At 50.9% G+C, this 20,999-nt stretch overlaps 2 protein-coding genes across 2 annotated transcripts in view; one reads left to right on the forward strand and one right to left on the reverse strand.

Annotated features, from left to right (window-relative positions):
• Positions 1-2,170: 2,170 nt before the first annotated feature.
• Positions 2,171-4,751, reverse strand: SDF2 (stromal cell derived factor 2). The gene is made up of 3 exons (XM_084823283.1): positions 4,552-4,751; positions 3,775-3,971; positions 2,171-2,758 (listed from the first exon to the last, which is right to left on the reverse strand). Exons 1-3 carry the CDS (start codon positions 4,733-4,735, stop codon positions 2,471-2,473), a joined length of 669 nt encoding a protein of 222 aa, XP_084679409.1. The 5' UTR covers positions 4,736-4,751; the 3' UTR covers positions 2,171-2,470.
• A 5,665-nt stretch (positions 4,752-10,416) lies between these two features.
• The window catches only part of SUPT6H (SPT6 homolog, histone chaperone and transcription elongation factor), a 41,568-nt gene continuing 30,985 nt past the window's right edge, over positions 10,417-20,999 (forward strand). Inside the window, exons 1-9 of the mRNA XM_084823284.1 lie at positions 10,417-10,596; positions 15,451-15,580; positions 16,973-17,128; positions 17,250-17,320; positions 17,652-17,844; positions 18,240-18,324; positions 18,768-19,041; positions 19,368-19,469; positions 20,200-20,316. Of these exons, the coding sequence (XP_084679410.1) occupies positions 15,475-15,580; positions 16,973-17,128; positions 17,250-17,320; positions 17,652-17,844; positions 18,240-18,324; positions 18,768-19,041; positions 19,368-19,469; positions 20,200-20,316 (1,104 nt within the window). The 5' untranslated portion in view covers positions 10,417-10,596; positions 15,451-15,474. The remainder of the gene's footprint in view (positions 10,597-15,450; positions 15,581-16,972; positions 17,129-17,249; positions 17,321-17,651; positions 17,845-18,239; positions 18,325-18,767; positions 19,042-19,367; positions 19,470-20,199; positions 20,317-20,999) is intronic.

A 20,999-nucleotide genomic window follows, 5' to 3' on the forward strand; every position in this document is an offset into this window, starting at 1 on the left:
CATCCTTAATATGCTGTTAAGAAAAGCAGTTTCTTAACAGCATATCACCATTCTGGGAAATAACTGGGCTCCCAGCTGAGCCCTGGATTTGCAGGTCAGGGTTGAAAGATAGAGGTTGCTTCTAGTAAAAAATGAGCCCCTGGGCTTCTTTCCAGAAAGAAAAACCTGATGCATCCAGAGAGGGTGTTGACCTTCCACTGTTCTCCCAGCCTCTGGCAAGCCAGCTGCTTCATTCTCTCCAACAGCCCTTCTTCTTCAATACACTATTTATCTCCCCCCCCAACCCCCATAAAGAAAGATTTGCATCTTGGTACACCAGGACACAACCATCCCCAGTGGTAACAGCAGCGCACCATTGGCCCATGCTCTGCAAAGACAGCCTCTCTTCCTCTTTCATCAACTCCTCTCCTTGGGCATGCTGGGAAATGTAGTCATCAGTCTCAGCATACAGAAAAGCGGAAGGGACAAAGCTGCTGCAAACGCAATCACAGGAAGCGCCCGAGCATCTTGGCACTCCCGTCACGGCCCTGTTCAGTCACTACTCTTGATGATCCTGTATACACCTTTTCTACTGTTCGCTGTCTGGGGCTGCCATTTCTTCTCGTTTGCTGTGTGGTATTAAGATGAAGCACTACCAACTCTTGGCTGTACAGAACCAACTATATCTGTATGCTTATTAAAAAGGAGAAATGCTTGCCATCCATGTTGCAATAGGGTATGTGTGTCATTTTTTGGTGAGTGCTCCTTTTTAAATAGTTTCAAATATGGAATGTAAAAATATTTTAGCTAACTTAATACTATTAAAATAAACAGATTAAGGGTGCCATCCTATCCACCTTTAGACAGAAAAACATTCTACAACTCCCAGCATTCCCCCACCAGCAGGAATGCGGAGAGTTGTAGGACTTTTTTCTCTCTGAGCACGCATATGATTGCACCTTAACCCATGGAAAACAGGATTTGAACATTGCTTGTATATTACAAAGGGTGTGTGTGTGGGGGGGGGGGGTACATAGTTCTGCACCTAACAATGCACTACAGCTTCTTGTAGGCTCTTGTCACTAGAGGGTTGGGGTGGACAGCAGGATTTGTCCTCCCACTGAAAACGTCTCTAAGTCCAGCACCATTATTTTTCACCAGGGGAGTGAGTTGCAACCATTCACATATGCAGGGAGTAAAGGTAGTATTGGTGGACTACAAATTCCCCTAATCCCTGACCATTAGCCATGCCAGCTGGGACTGATGGGAGTGTAGAAGCTAAAGCTGCTCCTTGTCTGACCTTTCACCTGAAGAGGCCCATCCTGGGTTGATTCTCAATCACTAGGCAAGGCAAAATGTCAGCAACAGGCTTATAAAGGCAGGGAGAGTCTATTTACTGGTTCTACTGCAGGTTGTCACAAAGCATTACTGAATGAAACTTATTCCAAAGTATTAAACGTTGGCCGTCATGCTAAAAACATATACCAGCTGGTCTTCGGCTTAGCGTAGAGTAGAATCATAGAATCATAGAATAGTAGGGTTGGAAGGGGCCTACAAGGCCATCGAGTCCAACCCCCTGCTCAATGCAGGAATCCAAGTCAGAGCATCCCTGACAAAATCCCTGACATTGAGTACACAATGATATATAAGCAGTGGTGTGGTGGAACCTGGGTTCGCAGGGACAAGCACCAGGATATTTTGATTAGCAGGTACACTGGTGTCATCTGCCACCCCTTTCAGAATTCCCTGTCCCCTCTGAGTTTAGCTGCAATCCTCACAGTTGCTGGGGGAAAGGGAGTCTCCCTGCAACAACATACTGTCCCCTCTTGTAATGCACAGTCTTTTGGGGTGGCTTGGTCTGGAATGGGCAAGTAAGACCCATGGTCTTTAGCAAAGACCTGCTCCTGGAGGAGATGAAAACTGCTGGAACCTGGCTTTGTTGATATGGAGCTGCACAGCTGCCTGCGTTTCTTGACTCTCCTTGAGGGCATGGCTATGGGCACTGTCATGATGAGCGCCTGCACTTTAAAACTGACCGCTACAGGCGATGCTCTTAGTTGTGAGGTGGCAGAACTCCTAATTAAGGACTTAAAAAACCAATCTGCCTATTTTAGAACCTAGAGCAGGATTTCCTTCCCCACTATCAGCATAAAATGGAGCAGAAAGAACAAACCCAAATACCCATCGCACGTGCTTGGATGACTGTTTATTTATGGCTGATTCCCAGGCACACGTGTGCTTGAATATCAGCAGTAGAAGGTGTGCAGGGAAGGGGGGATGGGAGAAACAAGGGGAAACACTGTTGAACTGTTGCAGATGGCGGCAGCAGGAGCGGCAGAACAACTCCTTCCGAGGATGCCCATGAGGGGACAGCGCCTTTGCACCTCATCGGAGCCCAGTAGTACCTGCAGTCTCAGTCACCCAAGGAACAACCTGCAAGCTCCGATGAGCTTGACAAGACCACCGAGACGTGAGGCAGCCCCTTCTGCTGTCATAGCTCACTGTGGAAAAGCTCTGCCTTCAGCAGCTCAGAGGGTTTCATGAAGATCCCTTCCATGGCTTTCCAGTAGCTGTCCTGGCTGGAGTAGGACATGCCGTGCACTTCCCTCTGGCCGTGAATGGGCCGCCCGTACTGCTCACCAGTCACCGATAGGAGCACGTCCGTGGAGGAGTGCTTGAACCGCACCTCATCGCTCCGGTCCCAGTAGCTGCCACTGCACAGGACTGTCCAGTCATCCAGGACGTCTCCCTCGCCGTCCTCCCCAAAGGCACTGACCTCCTGGAACAGAGAGACGAGGGAGCAACATTAACGTGCACACACACTCCTCAAAAACCTCACAGAGACCATTGTTTAAGGGCAGCCACGCTGGACTATCTAGCCCAGCATTCGGTTCTGAACTGCACAGGCCTTTGATCTAATCCAACTGTGCTAGAGAGAGTCTGTCAGGAGCTTTCAACTGCTCATCCATGGGCGGGTGAAGGAGCAAATAATGCCATCCAGAATATGGCTGGCAGGAAAAGGAGTTTGAAAGGTGTGGAGACAACTCCAAAAAACAGCAGAGCTTCCCATGTTAGGTATACAGAGGCAAAGACTCTCCTTCCCGTTGCTGACATGGAGGACTCAGCAAGTGGCTTCCACTGAAGGGCGGGGAGGGCAGGGAGAAGAGAAACAAAACAGAAATCTAGGGTTGAAAAAGACTCAAGAGGAAGAAACAACTCAGTGGCAGGGCCTCTGATTTGCACGCTGTAGGTCCCACATTCAATCCCTGGCACCTCCAGGTAGGGCTGGGAAAGATACATTTCTGAAACCCTGGAGAGCCATCGCTGCCACGCAGTGATGACAGCACTGGGCTAGATGGACAAATGGATCTGACTCAGTAGAAAACAGCTTCCTGTGAGGACTAGTACCATACTTTATTTCTTAAAGGAGAAGGACTGTAACTTCGTGGCAGAGCCCCTGCTTTGCATGCCGAAGGTCCCAGCTTCAATCCTAGGTAGGGCCGGAAAAGGCAACCCTGGAGCTCTGGTGCTGCCAGTCATGGCAGCTCCTCCACCAAGGAAGGGGCAAACACATGCCCCCCGTCCCTCACAGAGCTTGCCTTGACGAGCTCTGAGGGAGCAGGTCCCGCTCCGGCCTAGACAGCCTCATCTCCCTGCAATGCAGCAGCAGCTTCAACCTCACTGCATCAGCCCCAGTCTTGGCTCGTCCCCTGAAGCTGAAGAGGTGCCCCTCTGCTAGCCACACAGATGGCAGTCTGGGCCTCTCCCGCTCCAGTCCCCCGTCCCCGGCCTCACCTGGTTGCCTGAGAGGGGCGATGTGAAGTGGTGGCTGTGCAGGTTGCGGCCCGTGTTGACGTGGGTCAGCCGGATGGCCTGCCCGCACTTGACAGGGGTGCCCCTTTCGCACACAGTGGACGTCTTGCCCCGAACCCGCCAGTAGCTGTTGCTGTCGTCCACAGCCGTGACGCCGGTCACGGACTGCTGCCCGCTGCCTGTGTGCAAAGGGAAGTCGGAGGTCAGCCTGACCGGCCTGTTCACACCGCCTCTGTGCCTCGGCACTTTCCCGGACTTGCTTATGCTGTGAAGCACGGCGCGTGCTGGCAGGGCTGCGTCAACGCGAAAGCAAACGCGGGCCTCTTCTGCACAGCCTCTCTGCACCTGCGTCAACTCACTCTCATCATCTTCCAACGTTTCTTAGCTTTCTGATGTTGCTTCCACGTTGCAACAGTGGCTTTCAGCATGTACCAGCGCCAGCATTCGCTGTCCCTTAATGTACAGATTTTGTGATTTCCATGCTGACAAGTGCTACGAACCCCCCACCTTATAGCAGCTTCCCCCGAGACGCAAGGCTCTTGAACGGTGCACAACTTCAGGCAAGGAATGCCACGCTGGGCATGCACAGAGTGCGCCTCTCCCCCGCCCCGCCCTCCTGGGCACGCACAGAGTGCGCCTCTCGGCCACTCGCCCTCCTGAGCAAGTGCACCTCCCACCCACCCCTGAAGATTTACAAGCTGTCCTCCCCCCACCCTCCTGAGCACGCACAGAGTGCGTCTCTCCGCCACCCGTCCGTACCGGAGCCGTATCGGACGTCGTGCGAGTGGAGGCGGACACCGTGCCGGGGGTTGAGCAGCTTCACCACCGAGCCGCACGTCACCACTCCGGCCGCGGCGTCGCCCTCGCCGCCCGCCGCCCCGCCGGCGCCCAGGCCCAGGAGCAGCAGCGCCAAGAGCCGGCATCGCCCCCCCGCCGCCGCCATTTCCCCGCTCCTTCCTTGTTCCTGAGGCGAACCGGAAACTCGCCTCAGGAGAGCCGCCATGAGAAAGCACGCACAGAGACGCCGCCGGGCAGAGCGGCGCGCACTTCCGGCGGCCGACGTCCGGGGCCGCCCTTTGCGCGAGGAGAGAGCAGAGGACCACGGAGAGCGGGAGGCGTGCCGCCGCAGAGCGGCCCCATTCGGTCCCGGAAGTGTGAGAGGGGCACAGAGAGAGGCCTTCAGAAAGAAGAGCGCCCCCTCCACGGCTCCGGAGAAGGCAAGGCCGCGCCGCCACCCGCGGGGCTGGGCGCCCATCGGAGCCCGCGGCGCTTCCTTCCGCGGGGACGCGCGCAGGCCGGCGCGCGAGGGGCCGGCGCGCGTTGCCGCTCGTCATAGCACCGTTTATGGCCCCGCTGCCCGCTAGTCACCCGTCCTTGCCCTCCATGCAGCACTCGCACGTTCTCGCAGCTCCTCACGCTTGCCACATTTATTGACAGGCTGGCCCTTACAGCCGCCCCGGGAGGCGAAAGCGGCGAGGGGTCTTGTGGCACCTTGAGGCACAACCCTGCGCCTGTCTCGACAGAAAAAAGTCCCACAGCTCCTGTAGGGCTGTTTTTCTGTCTAAACATGTGGGGGATGGCGCCCTTAAAAGCTAAAAAAAAAAATACTCTGACGTAAGCTTTGTGGACACTAATAATAACGATCATGAGCCTCTCGCAACACAAGTCCATGCATTGTTACTGAGGATGGCCCACTGAATTCACTACAGCTTCCCCCCAGGGAACGTTCGTCTTTGACAGGCCTCAACACTCTTTCTTGTTTTTGCTGCAACAGGCTTACACGGCTACACCCCAGGACAATTACCCCCCATGGTGCAGATAGGGCAGAGAACGAGAGCTGAGAGCGCACGGCTTACCTCAGGCCCCCGAGTGAGCTCATGTTAGAGCCAGGATTCGAAGTGGGCATGATTTCATAGCTCCTATGGCTGTGAGAGCTGGACCATAAGGAAGGCTGAGCGAAGGAAGATAGATGCTTTTGAACTGTGGTGCTGGAGGAAAATCCTGAGAGTGCCTTGGACTGCAAGAAGATCAAACCAGTCCATACTCCAGGAAAGAAAGCCAGACTGCTCACTTCAGGGAATGGTTGTTGTTGTTGTTCAGTCGTTCAGTCGTGTCCGACTCTTCGTGACCCCATGGACCATAGCACGCCAGGCCTTCCTGTCCTGCGCTCTCTCCCGGAGCGTGCTCAAGTTCATATTCATTGCATCCGTGATGCTATCTAGCCATCTCATCCTCTGCCGTCCCCTTCTCCTTTTGCCTTCAGTCTTTCCCAGCATCAGGGTCTTTTCCAGGGAGTTTTCTCTTCGCATTAGGTGGCCAAAATATTGGAGCTTCAGCTTTAGTATCTGTCCTTCCAATGAGCACTCAGGGTTGATTTCCTTTAGGATGGACTGATTTGACCTCCTTGCAGTCCAGGGGACTCGTAAGAGTCTTCTCCAGCACCACAGTTCGAAAGCATCAATTCTTCGGCGCTCAGCCTTCCTTATGGTCCAGCTCTCACAGCCATACATTACTACTGGGAAAACCATAGCTTTGATTAGACGGACCTTTGTCGGCAAGGTGATGTCTCTGCTTCTTACTATGCTGTCTAGGTTGGCCATAGCTTTCCTCCCAAGGAGCAAGCGTCTTTTAATTTCATGGCTACAGTCACCATCTGTGGTGATCTTGGAGCCCAAGAAAGTAAAATCTGTCACTGCTTCCATTTCTTCCCCTTCTATATGCCAGGAAGTGATAGGGCCAGATGACATGATCTTAGTTTTTTTAATGTTGAGTTTCAAACCAGCTTTTGCACTCTCCTCTTTCACCCTCAACAAGAGGCTCTTGAGATCCTCTTCGCTTTCTGCCATTAGGGTGGTATCGTCTGCATATCGGAGGTTGTTGATAATTCTCCCAGCAATCTTAATTCCGACCTCTGATTCATCCAACCCGGCATTTCTCATGATGTACTCTGCATATAAGTTAAATAAGCAGGGTGACAATATGCAGCCTTGTCGTACTCCTTTCCCAATTTTGAACCACTCGGTTGTTCCATGTCTGGTTCTTACTGTTGCTTCTTGACCCTCGTACAGGTTTCTCAGGAGACAGGTAAGGTGGTCTGGTACTCCCATCACTTTAAGAATTTGCCACAGTTTGTTGTGATCCACACAATCAAAGGCTTTAGCATAGTCAATGAAGCAGAAATAGACGTTTTTCTGGAATTCTCTTGCTTTCTCCATGATGCAGCGAATGTTGGCGATTTGATCTCTAGTTCCTCTGCCTCTTCGAAACCCAGCTTGTACTTCCGGTAGTTCTCGGTTCGCATACTGCTGAAGCCTAGCTTGTAGGATTTTGAGCATCACCTTGCTGGCATGTGAAATGAGCGCAATTGTGCGGTAGTTTGAACACTCTTTGGCGTTGCCCTTCTTTGGAATTGGAATGTAAACTGACCTTTTCCAGTCTTGTGGCCACTGTTGAGTGTTCCAGATTTGTTGGCATATTGAATGCAGCACTTTAACAGCATCATCTTTTAGGATTTTAAATAGCTCGGCTGGAATACTGTCATCTCCGCTAGCTTTGTTGTTACTAATGCTTCCTAAGGCCCACTTGACTTCACTCTCGAGGATGTCCGGCTCAAGTTCAGTGACCGCACTATCATGGCTATCAGGGACATTCAGATCTTTCCTGTATAGTTCTTCTGTGTATTCTTGCCACCTCTTCTTAATCTCATCTGCTTCTGTGAGGTCCCTGCCTTCTTTGTCCTTTATCATGCCCGTCTTTGCACAAAACGTTCCCTTGAGATCTCCAATTTTCTTGAAGAGATCTCTAGTCTTTCCCATTCTGTTGTTTTCCTCGATTTCTTTGCATTGTTCATTTAAGAAGGCCTTCTTGTCTCTCCTTGCTATTCTCTGGAACTCTGCATTCAGTTGGGTATATCTTCCCCTTTCTCCTTTGCTTTTCGCTTCCCTTCTTTCGTGAGCTACTTGTAAAGCCTCATCAGACAGCCACTTGGCTTTCTTGCATTTCTTTTTCTTTGGGATGGATTGAGTTGCTGCCTCCTGAACAATGTTACGGACCTCCGTCCATAGTTCCTCAGGCACTCTGTCTATCAGGTCTAATCCCTGAAATCTATTCCTCACCTCCACTGTATATTCATCAGGGATATGATTTAGGTCATACCTGAAAGGTTTAGTGGTTTTCCCGACGTTCTTCAATTTAAGCCGAAATTTTGCAAGAAGCAGCTCATGATCTGAGCCACAGTCAGCTCCAGGTCTTGTTTTTACTGACTGTATGGAGCTTCTCCATCTTTGGCTGCAAAGGACATAATCAATCTGATTTCGATATTGACCATCTGGTGACGTCCATGTGTAGAGTCGCCTCTTGTGCTGTTGGAAAAGAGTGTTTGCTATGATCAGCGTGTTCTCTTGGCAAAACTCTATTAGCTTTTGTCCTGCTTCATTTTGTACACCAAGGCCATGCCTGCCTGTTATCCCGGTGATTTCTTGACTTCCTACTTTAGCATTCCAATCCCCTATGATGAAGAGGACATCTTTTTTTGGTGTTAGTTCTAGAAGGTGTTGTAGGTCTTCATAGAACCGATCAACCTCAGCTTCTTCGGCCTCAGTGGTTGGGGCATAGACTTGAATTACTGTGATGTTGAATGGTTTGCCTTGGATTCGTACTGAGATCATTCTATCATTTTTAAGATTGTACCCCAGTACTGCTTTTCCCACCCTTTTGTTGACTATGAGTGCTACTCCATTTCTTCTAAGGGATTCTTGCCCACAATAGTAGATATGATGGTCACCTGAATTAAATTCGCCCATGCCTGTCCATTTTAGTTCGCTGATTCCCAAGATGTCGATGTTCAATCTTGCCATCTCATGTTTGACCACCTCCAGCTTACCTTGATTCATTGATCTGACATTCCAGGTTCCTAAACAATATTGTTCTTTACAGCATCGGATTTTCTTTTCACCGCCAGACACATCCACAGCTGAGTGTCCTTTCGGGTTTGGCCCAGCCGCTTCACTCTTTCTGGCGCTACTTGGAAATACCCTCTGCTCTTCCCCAGTAGCATATTGGACACCTTCCGACCTGAGGGGCTCATCTTCCGGCGTCATATCTTTTAGCCTTGTGATACGTTCCATGGGGTTTTCTTGGCAAGAATACTGGAGTGGGTTGCCATTTCCTTCTTCAGGGAATGGTATGAAAGGCAAAACTGAAGTACTTTGGCCACATCATGAGAAGACAGGATACCCTGGAGAACGTGCTGATGCTAGGGAAAGTGGAAGGCCAAAGGAAGAGGGGCCGACCAAGGGCAAAGTGGATGGATGATATACTGGAGGTGACGGACTCGACCTTGGGGGAGCTGGGGGTGGCAACGGCCGACAGGAAGCTCTGGCGTGGGCTGGTCCATGAAGTCACGAAGAGTCAGAAGCGACTGACCGAATAAACAACAACAAGCTCTAGTGTTGCATTTCTGCTGCATTACAACAAAGGGTCTTGTGACACCTTAAAGATGACAAAGTTTATTCTGGCATAAGATTTCATGGACGCTGTCCACTTCATCAGATGCATGACGTGTTAACCTCAAATTGTCAGATTTATATACATATGTGTGTGGGGGGATGTAAACAGTGCTGTCAGAGGAAATTGAAAAGAATACAATCAGTAATGTTACCTTAATGGTTCCCATTCCCAAATCCTTGTTGGGCAATAACACAGACATCATCGCAAGAGCGAGGTGATTAGCATATGTAGTGTGATTTTAAAAAATATCTTTGCTAAAGTACAATTCAGCTAGAGATTCAGTGCTATTTCCTGTGGCTTGAATAGGGACAAAGAGTTTTTAAAATCACACAGCATATTGGTTCACCATTTCAATGATGTCTGTGTTATCACCCAATAAGGATTTGAGAATAGCAAGCATTAAGGTAATCATGACATATTACAACATATTTAAATACTTCATATCACATATACATGCATATTACACCATTGCACATTATAATACTGGATTTATATCTTTAACTTCACACACACATATATTCCAGCATTACACATAATATACTTAAATGTTTCACTTCCCTCTCAAGACAGTCACCCCCCCCAGTACTACACAATGCAGTATTGCAATTAAATATTTCCTCTCACACATATATACATATTACAGCATCACACATTATAATATTACATTTATATCTTTAACATCACACGCATATATATTCCAGCATTAGACATCACAATATACTTAAAATATTTCATATCGCACACACACACATATATATAGTCCAGCATTGCACATTATAACATACTTAAATGTTTCATCTCTCTCTCTCGCGCGCACACACACACATATATCCCGGCATTCCACAATACAGTACGGCAATTAAATTCCTCCTCTCACACATACATGCATATCACAGCATTGCACATTATAATGCTGCATGCACATCTGTAACGTCACACACACACACGTCTATGCACACCCCAGCATTGGGCATCACAACATGCGTAAGCATCGCGCGCCTCTCTCTCTCTCTCTCGCACCACCACAGATATCCCAGCGTCGCCTCGCGGCGCTTCAACGCCTCCCGGGCCAGCCACGTGCGCGGCGCCGCGCCGCGCCCTCCGGCCCTCCCTCCCAGGGCGGAAGCGGAAGCGGGCGAGGAGGCAGCCGGGGCCGCTCTGCGCGGGCCCCTCCCGCGCTCTTCTGCTCCCGCCCCCCGCCCCCGCCGCCCGCAGTCTGGCCGCGGCGGCTGTCGGAGCCGGGCCTCCATTTTGCCTCAGCGGCGGCGACGCAGCGGGAGAGGCCGCCTCGGCCAGGTGAGCGGCGGAGGCGGCCCAAGGCCCGCCGCTCCTGCCGAGCCAGTGGGGAAGGGCCGGGCGCCCGCTGCGCTAGGCCGAGGCCTCCCCGGGCGCCTCATGGCTGCCTAGGCCAGGCCCCGGGGGCGCGGGGGAGGAGGAGGAAGAGCCGTGGGCCGTGCGAGGGGCGGCGGGCGCCTCCGCCTGCCCAGCTGTGAGGCGGGGGAGAGCAGCCAGGACTCAAGCGGGGGGCCCGTCCCGCCCCGCCCGAGGGGCTTAAAAGCCCACCTCCGGCGGCGGGCTGCGTGTGGGTTCATAACAGTGCGGGGGGGAGTCTTAAGAAAAAAGACTGGGGGGCCCTAGTTACTAGGGAAGCTAATGGGTGGGCGGATGAAATTTGCTTCTTGGTACTGATATTTTTTAAAATATTATTAGCGTTGTTCTTAGGCTGAAATGTACTCCTGGCTTTTATTGTTGTTGTCGTTCTTGTGCTGAAATTTGCTCCCTGGTTTTATCATTGCCTTTATTAGGCTGAAATTTCCACCCTGATTGTTGTCCTTGTTATAAGTTTGAAATTTGCCCCCTGGTTTTATCGCTGTTTTTTATTATTAGGCTGGAATTTGCTCCAAGGTTTTGTTATGATTGTGGATGTCAAATATTTCTATCCCTCTCTTCTCAGTTTCTAGAAGGGTCTCATAGGAACATAGGAGAGTCTCTGCAAGAGTTTGTTGCAGCAAAATGCACGCACGCACAACTTGTTGTGGCATCTGAAAACACTCCCAGCTTCCCTGCGGCAGGAGTTTTCATGGGCTAAAAAAGAGGGGGAGAGAGGCTCCTTCATCAGACGTGGCTACAACTCTAGTCCGTGGAAGCTTTTGCCAGAATAAATACATTGGTGTTGAGGTGCCACAATACTCTTCATTGGCTTGGAAGCGGCCTCTCCTCTTTGTCTCTCTGTCACTTCTCTTTTTCTTCTCCCCTTTGCCACTCCTCTATCCCCGAATCCTTTTCAGCAGCCTTCCCTAATCTGGTGCCCTTCGGATGTTTCAGACTATAACACCCAGCATCCCCAGCCAGAGCTTGGTTGTCTAGGGAGTACTGGGAGTTGTAGTCTGACACATCTGGAGGGCACCAGTTTAGGGAAGGCTGCTTTTCAGTATATATACCTGGGGCAGAATTCTCTTTTTGTTTTGCCGGTACAGCAGCACCTACCAGGGCCTGTAAGAGTTGGAGAGACTTGATGTTTATGGGCAGAAACTTACTGTATTTTGCAATATATGTGTTATACTGCTTTCCATCTTCATGTTTCTTAAAGTAGTTCATAAATATTTTTAGAAATGTAATTTTTAGGTCAAATTGTATTGCCCTTGAAAGGATAACTCTAGGAATTCCAGATGATAATCATCTGGCTCCTGTTTTGCTCCCTTTCAAAGGTGGCAGCAGTGGCAGAGGGAGGTTCTGTTCATGGCAGGGATTGGGCAAGTTGTAGCCCTCCATAAGTTTTGGCCTACAACTCCCATCAGCCCTTGCCAGCATAGCCAGTAGGATGAGGGGTGATGGGAGTTGTGGGCCAAAACCTCTGGAGGGCCACAAGTTGCCCACCTGGTTTATGGCTTCCTCTGGGCACCACGTCAGAATTGCAGCTGAACCAGGTTGCTTCCCCTCTCACTCTTGCTGAGGTCTGCATCATGGTGCCCCTGTATCCTCCTCTCCTTCTCTATCCCCAGCATCCACACAATCACCTTCTGCCTCCCATCCTTTGTAAAGCCATCTGGGACAAGTCAAGGGAAAGGAGATGATTGGTTGTCTTCTATTAATTTGTTTATCTACTTATTAAGAGTATTTTTTATTGCATGGATAATGTGTGGTGGTGGTCCCTTGTGCTGGGTATTTTAGGTGGCTAAAGCCTTTGATAGGTCAGGCTATGTATCTTTAAATAAATAATAGATATTTCAGTGCACATTTGTTGCAGCCGCCCCTTTTCGAGGATCTTGAGGTGACAAATGTGGGATGGTTTTATTTAGCCTCCCAGCAGCCCTGTGAGGTAACTGATGCTGAGGAATAGATTGTGTAGTGCAGCCTCCCCAAACATGGTTCCCTCCAGATTTGTTGAGCTGCAGTTGCCAGCCAACATGGCTAGGTTCAGGAAGGCTGACCTAGGAAGGTTTGTGACTGACTAGGGATTTAGACCCGCTTCCAGCCGTCTAGAGTAGTCATCCCTGAAATGGCACCCTCCAGGTGTTTTGAACTCAACTTCCATCAGCCCCAGCCAGCATGGCCAGTGGTTCGGAATGCTGGGAGTTGTAGGCCAAAACATCCGGAGGGCACCAGGTTGGGGAAAGCTGCTCTAGCCACTGTGCTACACATTTGCTGTGTATTGGGAGGAAGACCTGATTAATTTTGTGTATTTATTTTCACCGATCCAAGAAGCTTAGTTAACTAAGCTGTAGCCATCGGGCAGTATAGAAATGTAATAATTAAATAACTCTCTGTAACAAGTGTTCTCTGGTGCTGAACTGTCTGTGAGTGCCACAGTGCCATGGATAACACCCCTGTGCTTATGAAGTGGTTCTTCGCTGGTGGCTCAGATCTTCCTAGCACTGTATTGGGCCTGGGTTTAAAGTCCTACCCAGCTAGGGTTCCATTGGACTCAATCGGGGAAGACAGAGGGACAGGGTAGTGTGGGGCTGGACCAGCTTGAGGTGGCTCTAGTAATGCCAGAAGAACAGGAGGGAGCACTAGCTTGTTTGATGCCATGAAAGGCAGGGAAAGAAGGAGAGGTGCTTTATATAATTTTATTTTCCCAGGCATTTTAGCTTTCTAAATTTTTATTTTTGCTGTTTTAAATCTGTATTTTAAACTCCTGCACTGCTGCTAGGTTTTACTGTGGTTGTATTGTTATATTGTGGTTTTAATGTTCTGTATATTTTAAATTGTTTTATTGTGTATTGCTTGGATTTAATTTTTGTGAACTGCCCAGAGAGCTTCGGCTATTGGGCGGTATAGAAATGAAATGAAATAAATAAATAAATAAATAAGCTTGTGTATGGAATGCAAACACCCATGCAAAGTATTGTTTGTGCAATAAGGTGCCTTTGGAAAGGGTGACGACCAGGAGCACAGAAGTGGTTGTAGTGGGGTATTTGCACACAAGGCCTTCGTTGTGGATTTGTATATTGCGGTCCCAAGGGCTTCATTCTGTGCTGGTGTTGGGGGCTGCTAGGGTTGTCCCACTCAGCCCAGGGAGGAAGGTGTACCCAGAACTTTTATGGTCAAGGTGCCCACGCAGCTGTTATGCTGTTGGGCACTGCAGCTAGAAGGAGTGATCAACCTTTCCTGCTGTTTGGGGGTCTTGACTCTGCAGGTGTTGCGGTGGTTTGGCCCTTGGTTGTTTGTCCCTGCCTGTCATAAACAGAATGCTGGCAAGAGGCCATCGATCCTTCTCCTGTAGCCTTGGGAATGTGCAATTTGAACTCCTGGTCTGTCCCAGCCATGAACCAAGAGACATAACCAAATTCATCTTTATGCAGCTGTTTTGACTGTTGGGCAAGTGTTGTCCCTTGTGAAGGATGCAGGGAATCTCCCCAAGGATACTGTAGGTTACAGCTGTATCTGGGGCCGGGAGTCCAAAGAGCCTGGCTTCCAGTGGTCAAGAAATGGGACCTCCGTGCCTCACTTGTCTCCGCCCCTGTCCTGTGGGTGCTGTTTTGCCCATTCATGGTCTCTATCCCCTCCTTCTGCCACTCCGTTTGTTGTCAAAGAAATTCCTTCACAGTTCTCTGAAGTCTATCTGCAGGAGTTACACAGAAGTATATAGAATAAGGAAGCATTTTCTTCTTAGCTGTTCTTAGAACCTAGGTTACTTTGATGTCTGATGTTCATGAGCTGTCCACATATAGCTGGTTCATGTATTGTTATTGTAACCCCAGGAGTCTACTGTTTGCTCACAAGGGCCTGGTTCAGACGTAACAATCATCATCCAATAAACCATGGGTTTCTGACTGGAGATGAACATTATGCCCACATACTTCCACCTCACCTTCTCTCCCCCTGCTGCGTGCCATAATGCAGAACTTAGTGGGATTGTTAAACCACAGTTTCCCATTACATCCAAACTGAGAAATTGTGGCTTACAGCACATATGGGACTGCAGACTTAATCTCTGACTGCAGACCAGGACAATAGACTATAGTTTGATGTCCTGGCTTGTAGTCAGTTTAAACCACAGTTTCTCAGTTCTGAGGAAGTGGGAAATTGGTTTCCCAAACCCCAGAAGATTCCCATTGTGGCTTGGGGGGGGGGGGGAGTGTGCAAGATCATTACATCTGAACTGGACCAAGGTATAATATTTTGTCTGCATAATTTGGAAGCCTCATGGTCCTCCTTATGTACCACCAGGATTGTGGGGCCTGGACAGATGGGTTTGGGCCTGGGGAAGAGAGGTGCAAGTGCCACCATCTGGCATGGGCTCTGTGGCCTTGAGCAGCTGCTCCTCTCAGCTTTGGAATCTTGACTGCAAAGTGGCAACAGTGACCTCCTGGTAGGGTGCTTGTAAATGCACATACATTTGAAAGCTTTTTCCAAATTAAAAGCATTGGTTTATGTAGTCATAGATCCCTTTGGTTTTTTTATTTATTATACTTGTACTTACTCCCCTTTTCCTTGCCTGTGGTTCCCAGGCACTGTCCAGGAAGCTTATGGAGCAAGACATGGTCCACTGCAGCAGTTAGGGCTATGTCTTGTTCCTCTTGAACAGTCTCTGCATTTTTGGGATGGATCTTAATCCTGTCTCCTTCCCATGTTTCCTCTGAGGTGCTATAGCCTGGGAGGGGGCAGCACTTTCTTCTGTAACTTTGGCCTTCTCCTGTCCCCCAGGCAGCTCTGCTTAATACTGCAGCCATGTCTGACTTTGTGGAGAGTGAAGCTGAGGAGTCTGAGGAGGAGTACGACGAAGACGGGGAAGTTGTTCCCAGGCCGCCCAAGAAGTTTGTAGAAGACGAAGATGGTGAGCCTGCTTAGCATTCATCTCGAAAGGCTCAGTGGTAGAGCAGTTGCTTTGCATGCAGAAGATCCCAGGTTCGATCCCCAGCATCTCCAGGTAGGGCTAGGAAAGAATCCTGCCCAAGACCCTGGAGAGCCATGGCTGCCAGTCAGTGTTGACAATTCCGGGCTGGATGGAGCAAGGGTCTGACTCAGGATAAGGCAGCTGCTGATGTTCCTATTGTTTTGGGTTGTGTTTGGTTCTAGGTCTTCGTCATGCCAGCACTCCATGAGCGTGTGTATGAATGAGTCAGAATCTGAAAGCTTCCAAATGGCAGATGGGTGGCTGAGCTAGTCCGCTGCAGCCAAAACAACCGAGCGTCATGTGGCCCTTAAAGGCTAGCAGATGCATTGTGGCAGGAGCGTCTGTCTGTGAAAGCTCCTGCAACCAGCGGCCTGCTAGCCTTCAAGGCGCCATGCGGCTCTTCCTTGTAAAACCTTTGTGCATGATGGATTTGAAGCCACATTTTGGTTGACTTCATCTGCATTCAGTGTTTGTTTGTTTCCTTGGTAATGGCACGCCCAGCTGAACACCTAAGTCAGAGGAGGGCAACTGGGATTGGGTGCAGGGCTAGATAACCCCTCACCCACCCCGCCCACCATAAACTAAACTGCGCGATGTAAACGGGGCCGAGGTCACACACCTTGGCATCACTTGCTCCTGGGCAGGCATGCCAGGAGAAGGTTCCTCCCGGCGCATCTGCTGGGAACCCGCTTCACTGCACCTGCCCCACACCTTCTCCTATGGGCGAGAGGATGCGGGGCACAAGAAGCTGCTCAGGCAAGTGAAACCCACAAGCGAAGCAGCCACCACTGAGCTAGTGGCTGGAGCATCCTGGGCACCTGCTCAGCCCTAGATGCTTCACTGCAGGCCGCCTTCCCGCTGAAGGAAGCGGCACATTGGCGAAGCATCCCCCACTGGTCTCCCCAAGCTATAATGGGAGGCGGCGGCAGGGATTCCTCCGGGGGCAGGGTGTGGCCTCCAAGCCCCTGAAGGAGTCCCTGATGGCTCCGTAGTCCAGATGCAGAACTTCTGCAGGCCGCATCAGGCCCACAGGCTGGGGGTTCCTCTCACCTGACATAAGTGTTTGAAAGAATAAGAATTAGAAGTGGTGAGGGAGGATAAAAGCTCTGTCTGTCCAGACCCCCTGTCTAGCAACAGGGCTGGCCACGTATGACCCACAGACAAGCATATGCATCACACAAACTGCACAGCATCATGAGAGATCAGGTCTGCAGAACCTTCCCTCAGTTAAATCCTCTTCTGCTGCAGAAATTCTCTTGTGGGAACATATGTCCCTGCCTCTTTCCATGCCGGGTCTCAATTTCTTTTTGTTCTTTTGGCTGCCTCTCTCAGAGGAGGAGGAAGAGGAAAACCTCGACGACCAGGATGAGCAAGGGAACTTGAAAGGGTTCATCAATGACGATGACGATGAAGAGGAGGAAGAAGAGGAGGAGGCCAGTGATTCAGGAGACTCCGAAGATGACGTTGGCCGTAAAAAGAGGAAGCGCAGTAAGTGCTTTGGGGGGTGGGGGCAGGTGAGCAAATGCCTTGGGAGGAACCACAGCACAGTTCCTTCTCCCCGTCTCCCTTTTCTGGGTGTCTGGTGGCCTGACGTTACATCACTTTATAGATTTTGATGACCGTCTTGAGGATGACGACTTTGACCTCATTGAAGAAAACCTGGGCGTCAAAGTTAAAAGAGTAAGTTGCATCCTGGCAATGCTGGGCTATCCTTGGAGCAGGTGGGGGGCAGTTTCTCAGCTGCCCTGGCCTAGTATTTTATTTAGTGGAGTTTTCCTTTGGAAAGGAGTGGTCCCTGGTACTGGCCAGTGCCCCAATAACCTTTCCCTCCAGCAAATCCTCATGCCACCGCTCAAAAGGCTTAAGAGGCAAAGGAGCTAGAGAAGAAGCTGTCCAGGATAGCAGTCTTGAGTATGAGGAGGAGGGTCTGCCCATGGAGGCACCGTGGCGGAAGGTGCATGGGGCTCTCCATCTCAGGGGCTTGGAGATTCACCGGTGTTCTTCTTGGCAGCAAAAATTCAGGCGGGTGCGGAAGATGTCAGATGAAGATGAGGAGGAGGAAGATTACGGAAAGGAGGAGCATGAGAAGGAAGCCATTGCCGAAGAAATCTTCCAGGACGGGGAGGGTGAGGAGCGGGGCGACGGCCCTGATGGCCCAATTGCTGCAGCGGAGGAAGACGAGGATGAAGACGAGGACGAGTCTGGTATGTACTCATGGGACCCACTGGGGCCTGTGTGGCAAGGGCGCTTGGTGGAATTCCAGGAAGAGCCAGGTGCTGAGGAAGGTGACTTAAGGAGCCAGAGGTAACCAGACGCAGGAGCTCCCCCGCCCCTCCAGAAAGATTCAGATTCCAGGTTTGGAGATAGAAGTAGATTTCTCATCTAAAGTAGAAGCAAGGTGGGGTTTTTGCTCATGCTAGAGTATCATAAGAGTCTTGCTAGACTGGTGATATGTAGTTTTCCCCACACTTGGGGGGGGGGGGGACGACAGGTGGTGAAGCACCTCTCTCCCCCCTCCCCCACAGAATGTGGGACCCTGGCAGGGAGGCCCAGACAACCGGTTGGAAGTAGGTCAGTAAGCAGTCGTCTGTCCTTCCAGACATTGATGACTTCATTGTGGATGATGATGGGCAGCCGCTGAAGAAGCCCAAGTGGCGGAAGAAGCTCCCAGGATACACCGACGCGTAAGTGGGGGCGAGCCAGAGCGGCCACCTCTTTCCAAACAGGCAGTGCCTTTGCTTAGGAACACTGGAAACCGCCTTATGCAGAGACAGCCCCTGGGCCCATCTAGCCCAGTGTTGCCAGCACTGGCAGCCGCGGCAGCTCTCCAGGGTTCCAGGCCGGGGGTTTTCCAACCCTCCCCGGAGATGCTGCCAGTTCTTGAACCTGGGGCCACTGAGCCACAGCTCCTCTGTCTCAGCGATGGCCGCTGAAGCTGTCTTGCCTTGCCAGATACGGGGGCTTTACCTGCCTGTGTTGGGTGCACAGGGCCCTCACCTCGCAGGTAAGCCTCATTAGGCTGCCCTTGACACCTGGGTCCCGGCACGGCCGCTCTCTGTGCTATGCCAGGCATGGATTTCCTTGCGAGCGGCTGAGCGACGTTGTGCTCCTGTTTTTCTGCCCCCAGCGCTTTGCAGGAGGCTCAGGAGATCTTTGGCGTGGACTTCGACTATGACGAGTTTGAGAAATACAATGAGTATGACGAGGAGCTGGAGGATGAGTACGATTATGAGCCTGAAGAGGCCGAAGGAGAGACCCGCGTCCGGCCCAAGAAGACCACCAAGAAGCGGGTCAGCCGCCGGAGCATTTTTGAGATGTATGAACCCAGCGAGCTGGAGAGCAGCCACTTGACGGATCAGGACAATGAGATCCGGGTGACAGACATGCCCGAGCGGTTCCAGGTGAGGATCGCAGCCTGTTGGGTTCTTACCATTGCCCACTCACATTTCTCTCTCCTTAAATCTCGCCCCCCTCGACCTTCAGATGGCTGGAATTCCTTCTGGCAGACTTCCCCAGCCTGGTGCCCTCCAGATATCTTGGGCCACAGCTCCTGCATCCCCCAGCCATGCTGTGGTTGGCTGGAGGATGCTGGGATTTGTAGTCCAACACCTCTGGAGAGCGCCAGGCTGGGGAAGGCTACTCTGCTGCATTTGCAGGCTGTGGTCTCTTCCCCACTTGGGCCTGTCCCAACCAGCATCACATCTCGTTTCCATTTTTCTCCTCCCAGCTGCGCTCCATTCCTGTGAAGAATGCCGAAGACGACGAGTTGGAAGAAGAAGCCAACTGGATCTACCGGAACGCTTTTGCCATGCCTACTATCTCTCTACAGGTAAGATCGGGGTCCCTCTGAGGAGCCACTGATGGGCAGTGGTAGCTGCTCTCAAAGGGCCAACTTGCCTTGAAGCCACCGAGCATTTCTCTTGTCAAGCAGAGCTGCGATGGGCAGAACGTGGATTGGGATCTCCTGGTGGATATCTGGGCGATCTGCGGTAGAGGGGCCAGGATTTCTGGCTCCCCATTGTCTAAGAGTAACAAATAAAAAGCATCCCCCCAAATTAGGTCGCTGAAAAAGGATTCTCGGTGGGGAAAGTTGGGGCAGAGTTTTGTGCGAACGGACTTTTGTCCTTGATTCTGGTACCATTCACAAGTTTCTGGGCTGAGCGTGTGCTCAGAGGCATCCGTGTTCCTCGGTGCTTCACGAGTGTCCACCCACCCGTGCTGCTGCTTTGCACCAGCAGAGTGGGCCATGGGCCCTCTTGAAATGAACTTCGCTCTCTTCAGCAGCGTCCACCTGCTTTGGGGGGGTTTGTGACCTTGGCTTCCGGTACCCCACGTTAGGGGGACGCCGGAAGGGGGGTGCCATCTGAATATTCTGACTCTGGGACCCAAACGTCTTGGGCAGCTTTGGTTCTTGGGCAGCCCTGATTCGCTTCACTGGGGAAGCGCCGCCTTGCATGCCCGTCAGGCCAGACCGCTCTGCCAGTTCTCCAGGAAGAGCCCCAGCGAGCGCCTGCTCCTGCAGCGGCCAGTCAGTCTCCCTCTCTTGCTTCCCCTCCCAGGAGAGTTCTGATTACTTGGACCGTGGTCAGACCAGCAGCAGCTGCAGCCGCAAGGGCCCCAGCACCATCCAGAAGATCAAAGAAGCCCTTAACTTCATGAGGAACCAGCACTTCGAGGTGAGTTGGGCTCCTTCGTGGTTTTATGTGGGGGTGAACCGTGGCTGCCGCAATCTCCATATGTTAAACGTGGCTGCCTCAGCACTGTTCCTCCCTCCACGCAGAACAGGCCCTCCAGAAGTGTTGGGCTACAACTCCCATTATTCCCATTTGGCCATTGATCATGCTGGCTGGTGTTACGAAGTATGCTTTAATTTACATGGGTGTGCATATCACATACATGTAAACTGAACACATACCTAAGGGGTCTTTTTGTGTTGAACTCTGAGTGCTTAGGAAAACCTGATACCCTCAGAAGAGGGTCAGAGACCACAGCCAAGTCTTTGAAAGCAATTCCTTGATTTATTAAAGAGGAATTTAAAATGAAGTAAAATCACACATCAGGGGAATTAGAGCTATACCTACATTTGGGGCATTAACACTCCGAAGGTTAAAGATAAACATTTAAAGTCAATAGTGAAGTACTGGAATGCATAGAAAATCGTGTGTGTGTGTGTGTGTGTGTGTGTGTGTGTGTCTGTGTAGCTGATCATGGAGGAAGAGAGAATTGGGGGGGTGGGGAGCAGGGACTTTCAGCTTGATATTTGAATGGGGTAGGAGCAGACTGGGGGAACTGTGAGAGTTTTAGAGCAGATGCAGGGGTTTGGGAGAAGATAGATGGAGAAAGAGCTAAAGCCCAGGGG

Source organism: Heloderma suspectum, chromosome 16 (genome assembly GCF_057233095.1).
Source record: "Heloderma suspectum isolate Gila_16-S chromosome 16, 16-S_ref, whole genome shotgun sequence".
In the NCBI taxonomy this organism is placed as follows: Eukaryota; Metazoa; Chordata; class Lepidosauria; order Squamata; family Helodermatidae; genus Heloderma; species Heloderma suspectum.

Excerpts from the sequence above, each read along its gene's own strand:
- SDF2 (XM_084823283.1), bottom strand. The coding sequence starts at position 4,735 with ATGGCGGCGGCGGGGGGGCGATGCCGGCTCTTGGCGCTGCTGCTCCTG. Across the intron at positions 3,972-4,551 it reads CGACGTCCGATACGGCTCCG|GCAGCGGGCAGCAGTCCGTG; the intron begins GTACGGACGGGT and ends CTTTGCACACAG. Across the intron at positions 2,759-3,774 it reads CGCCCCTCTCAGGCAACCAG|GAGGTCAGTGCCTTTGGGGA; the intron begins GTGAGGCCGGGG and ends TCTCTGTTCCAG.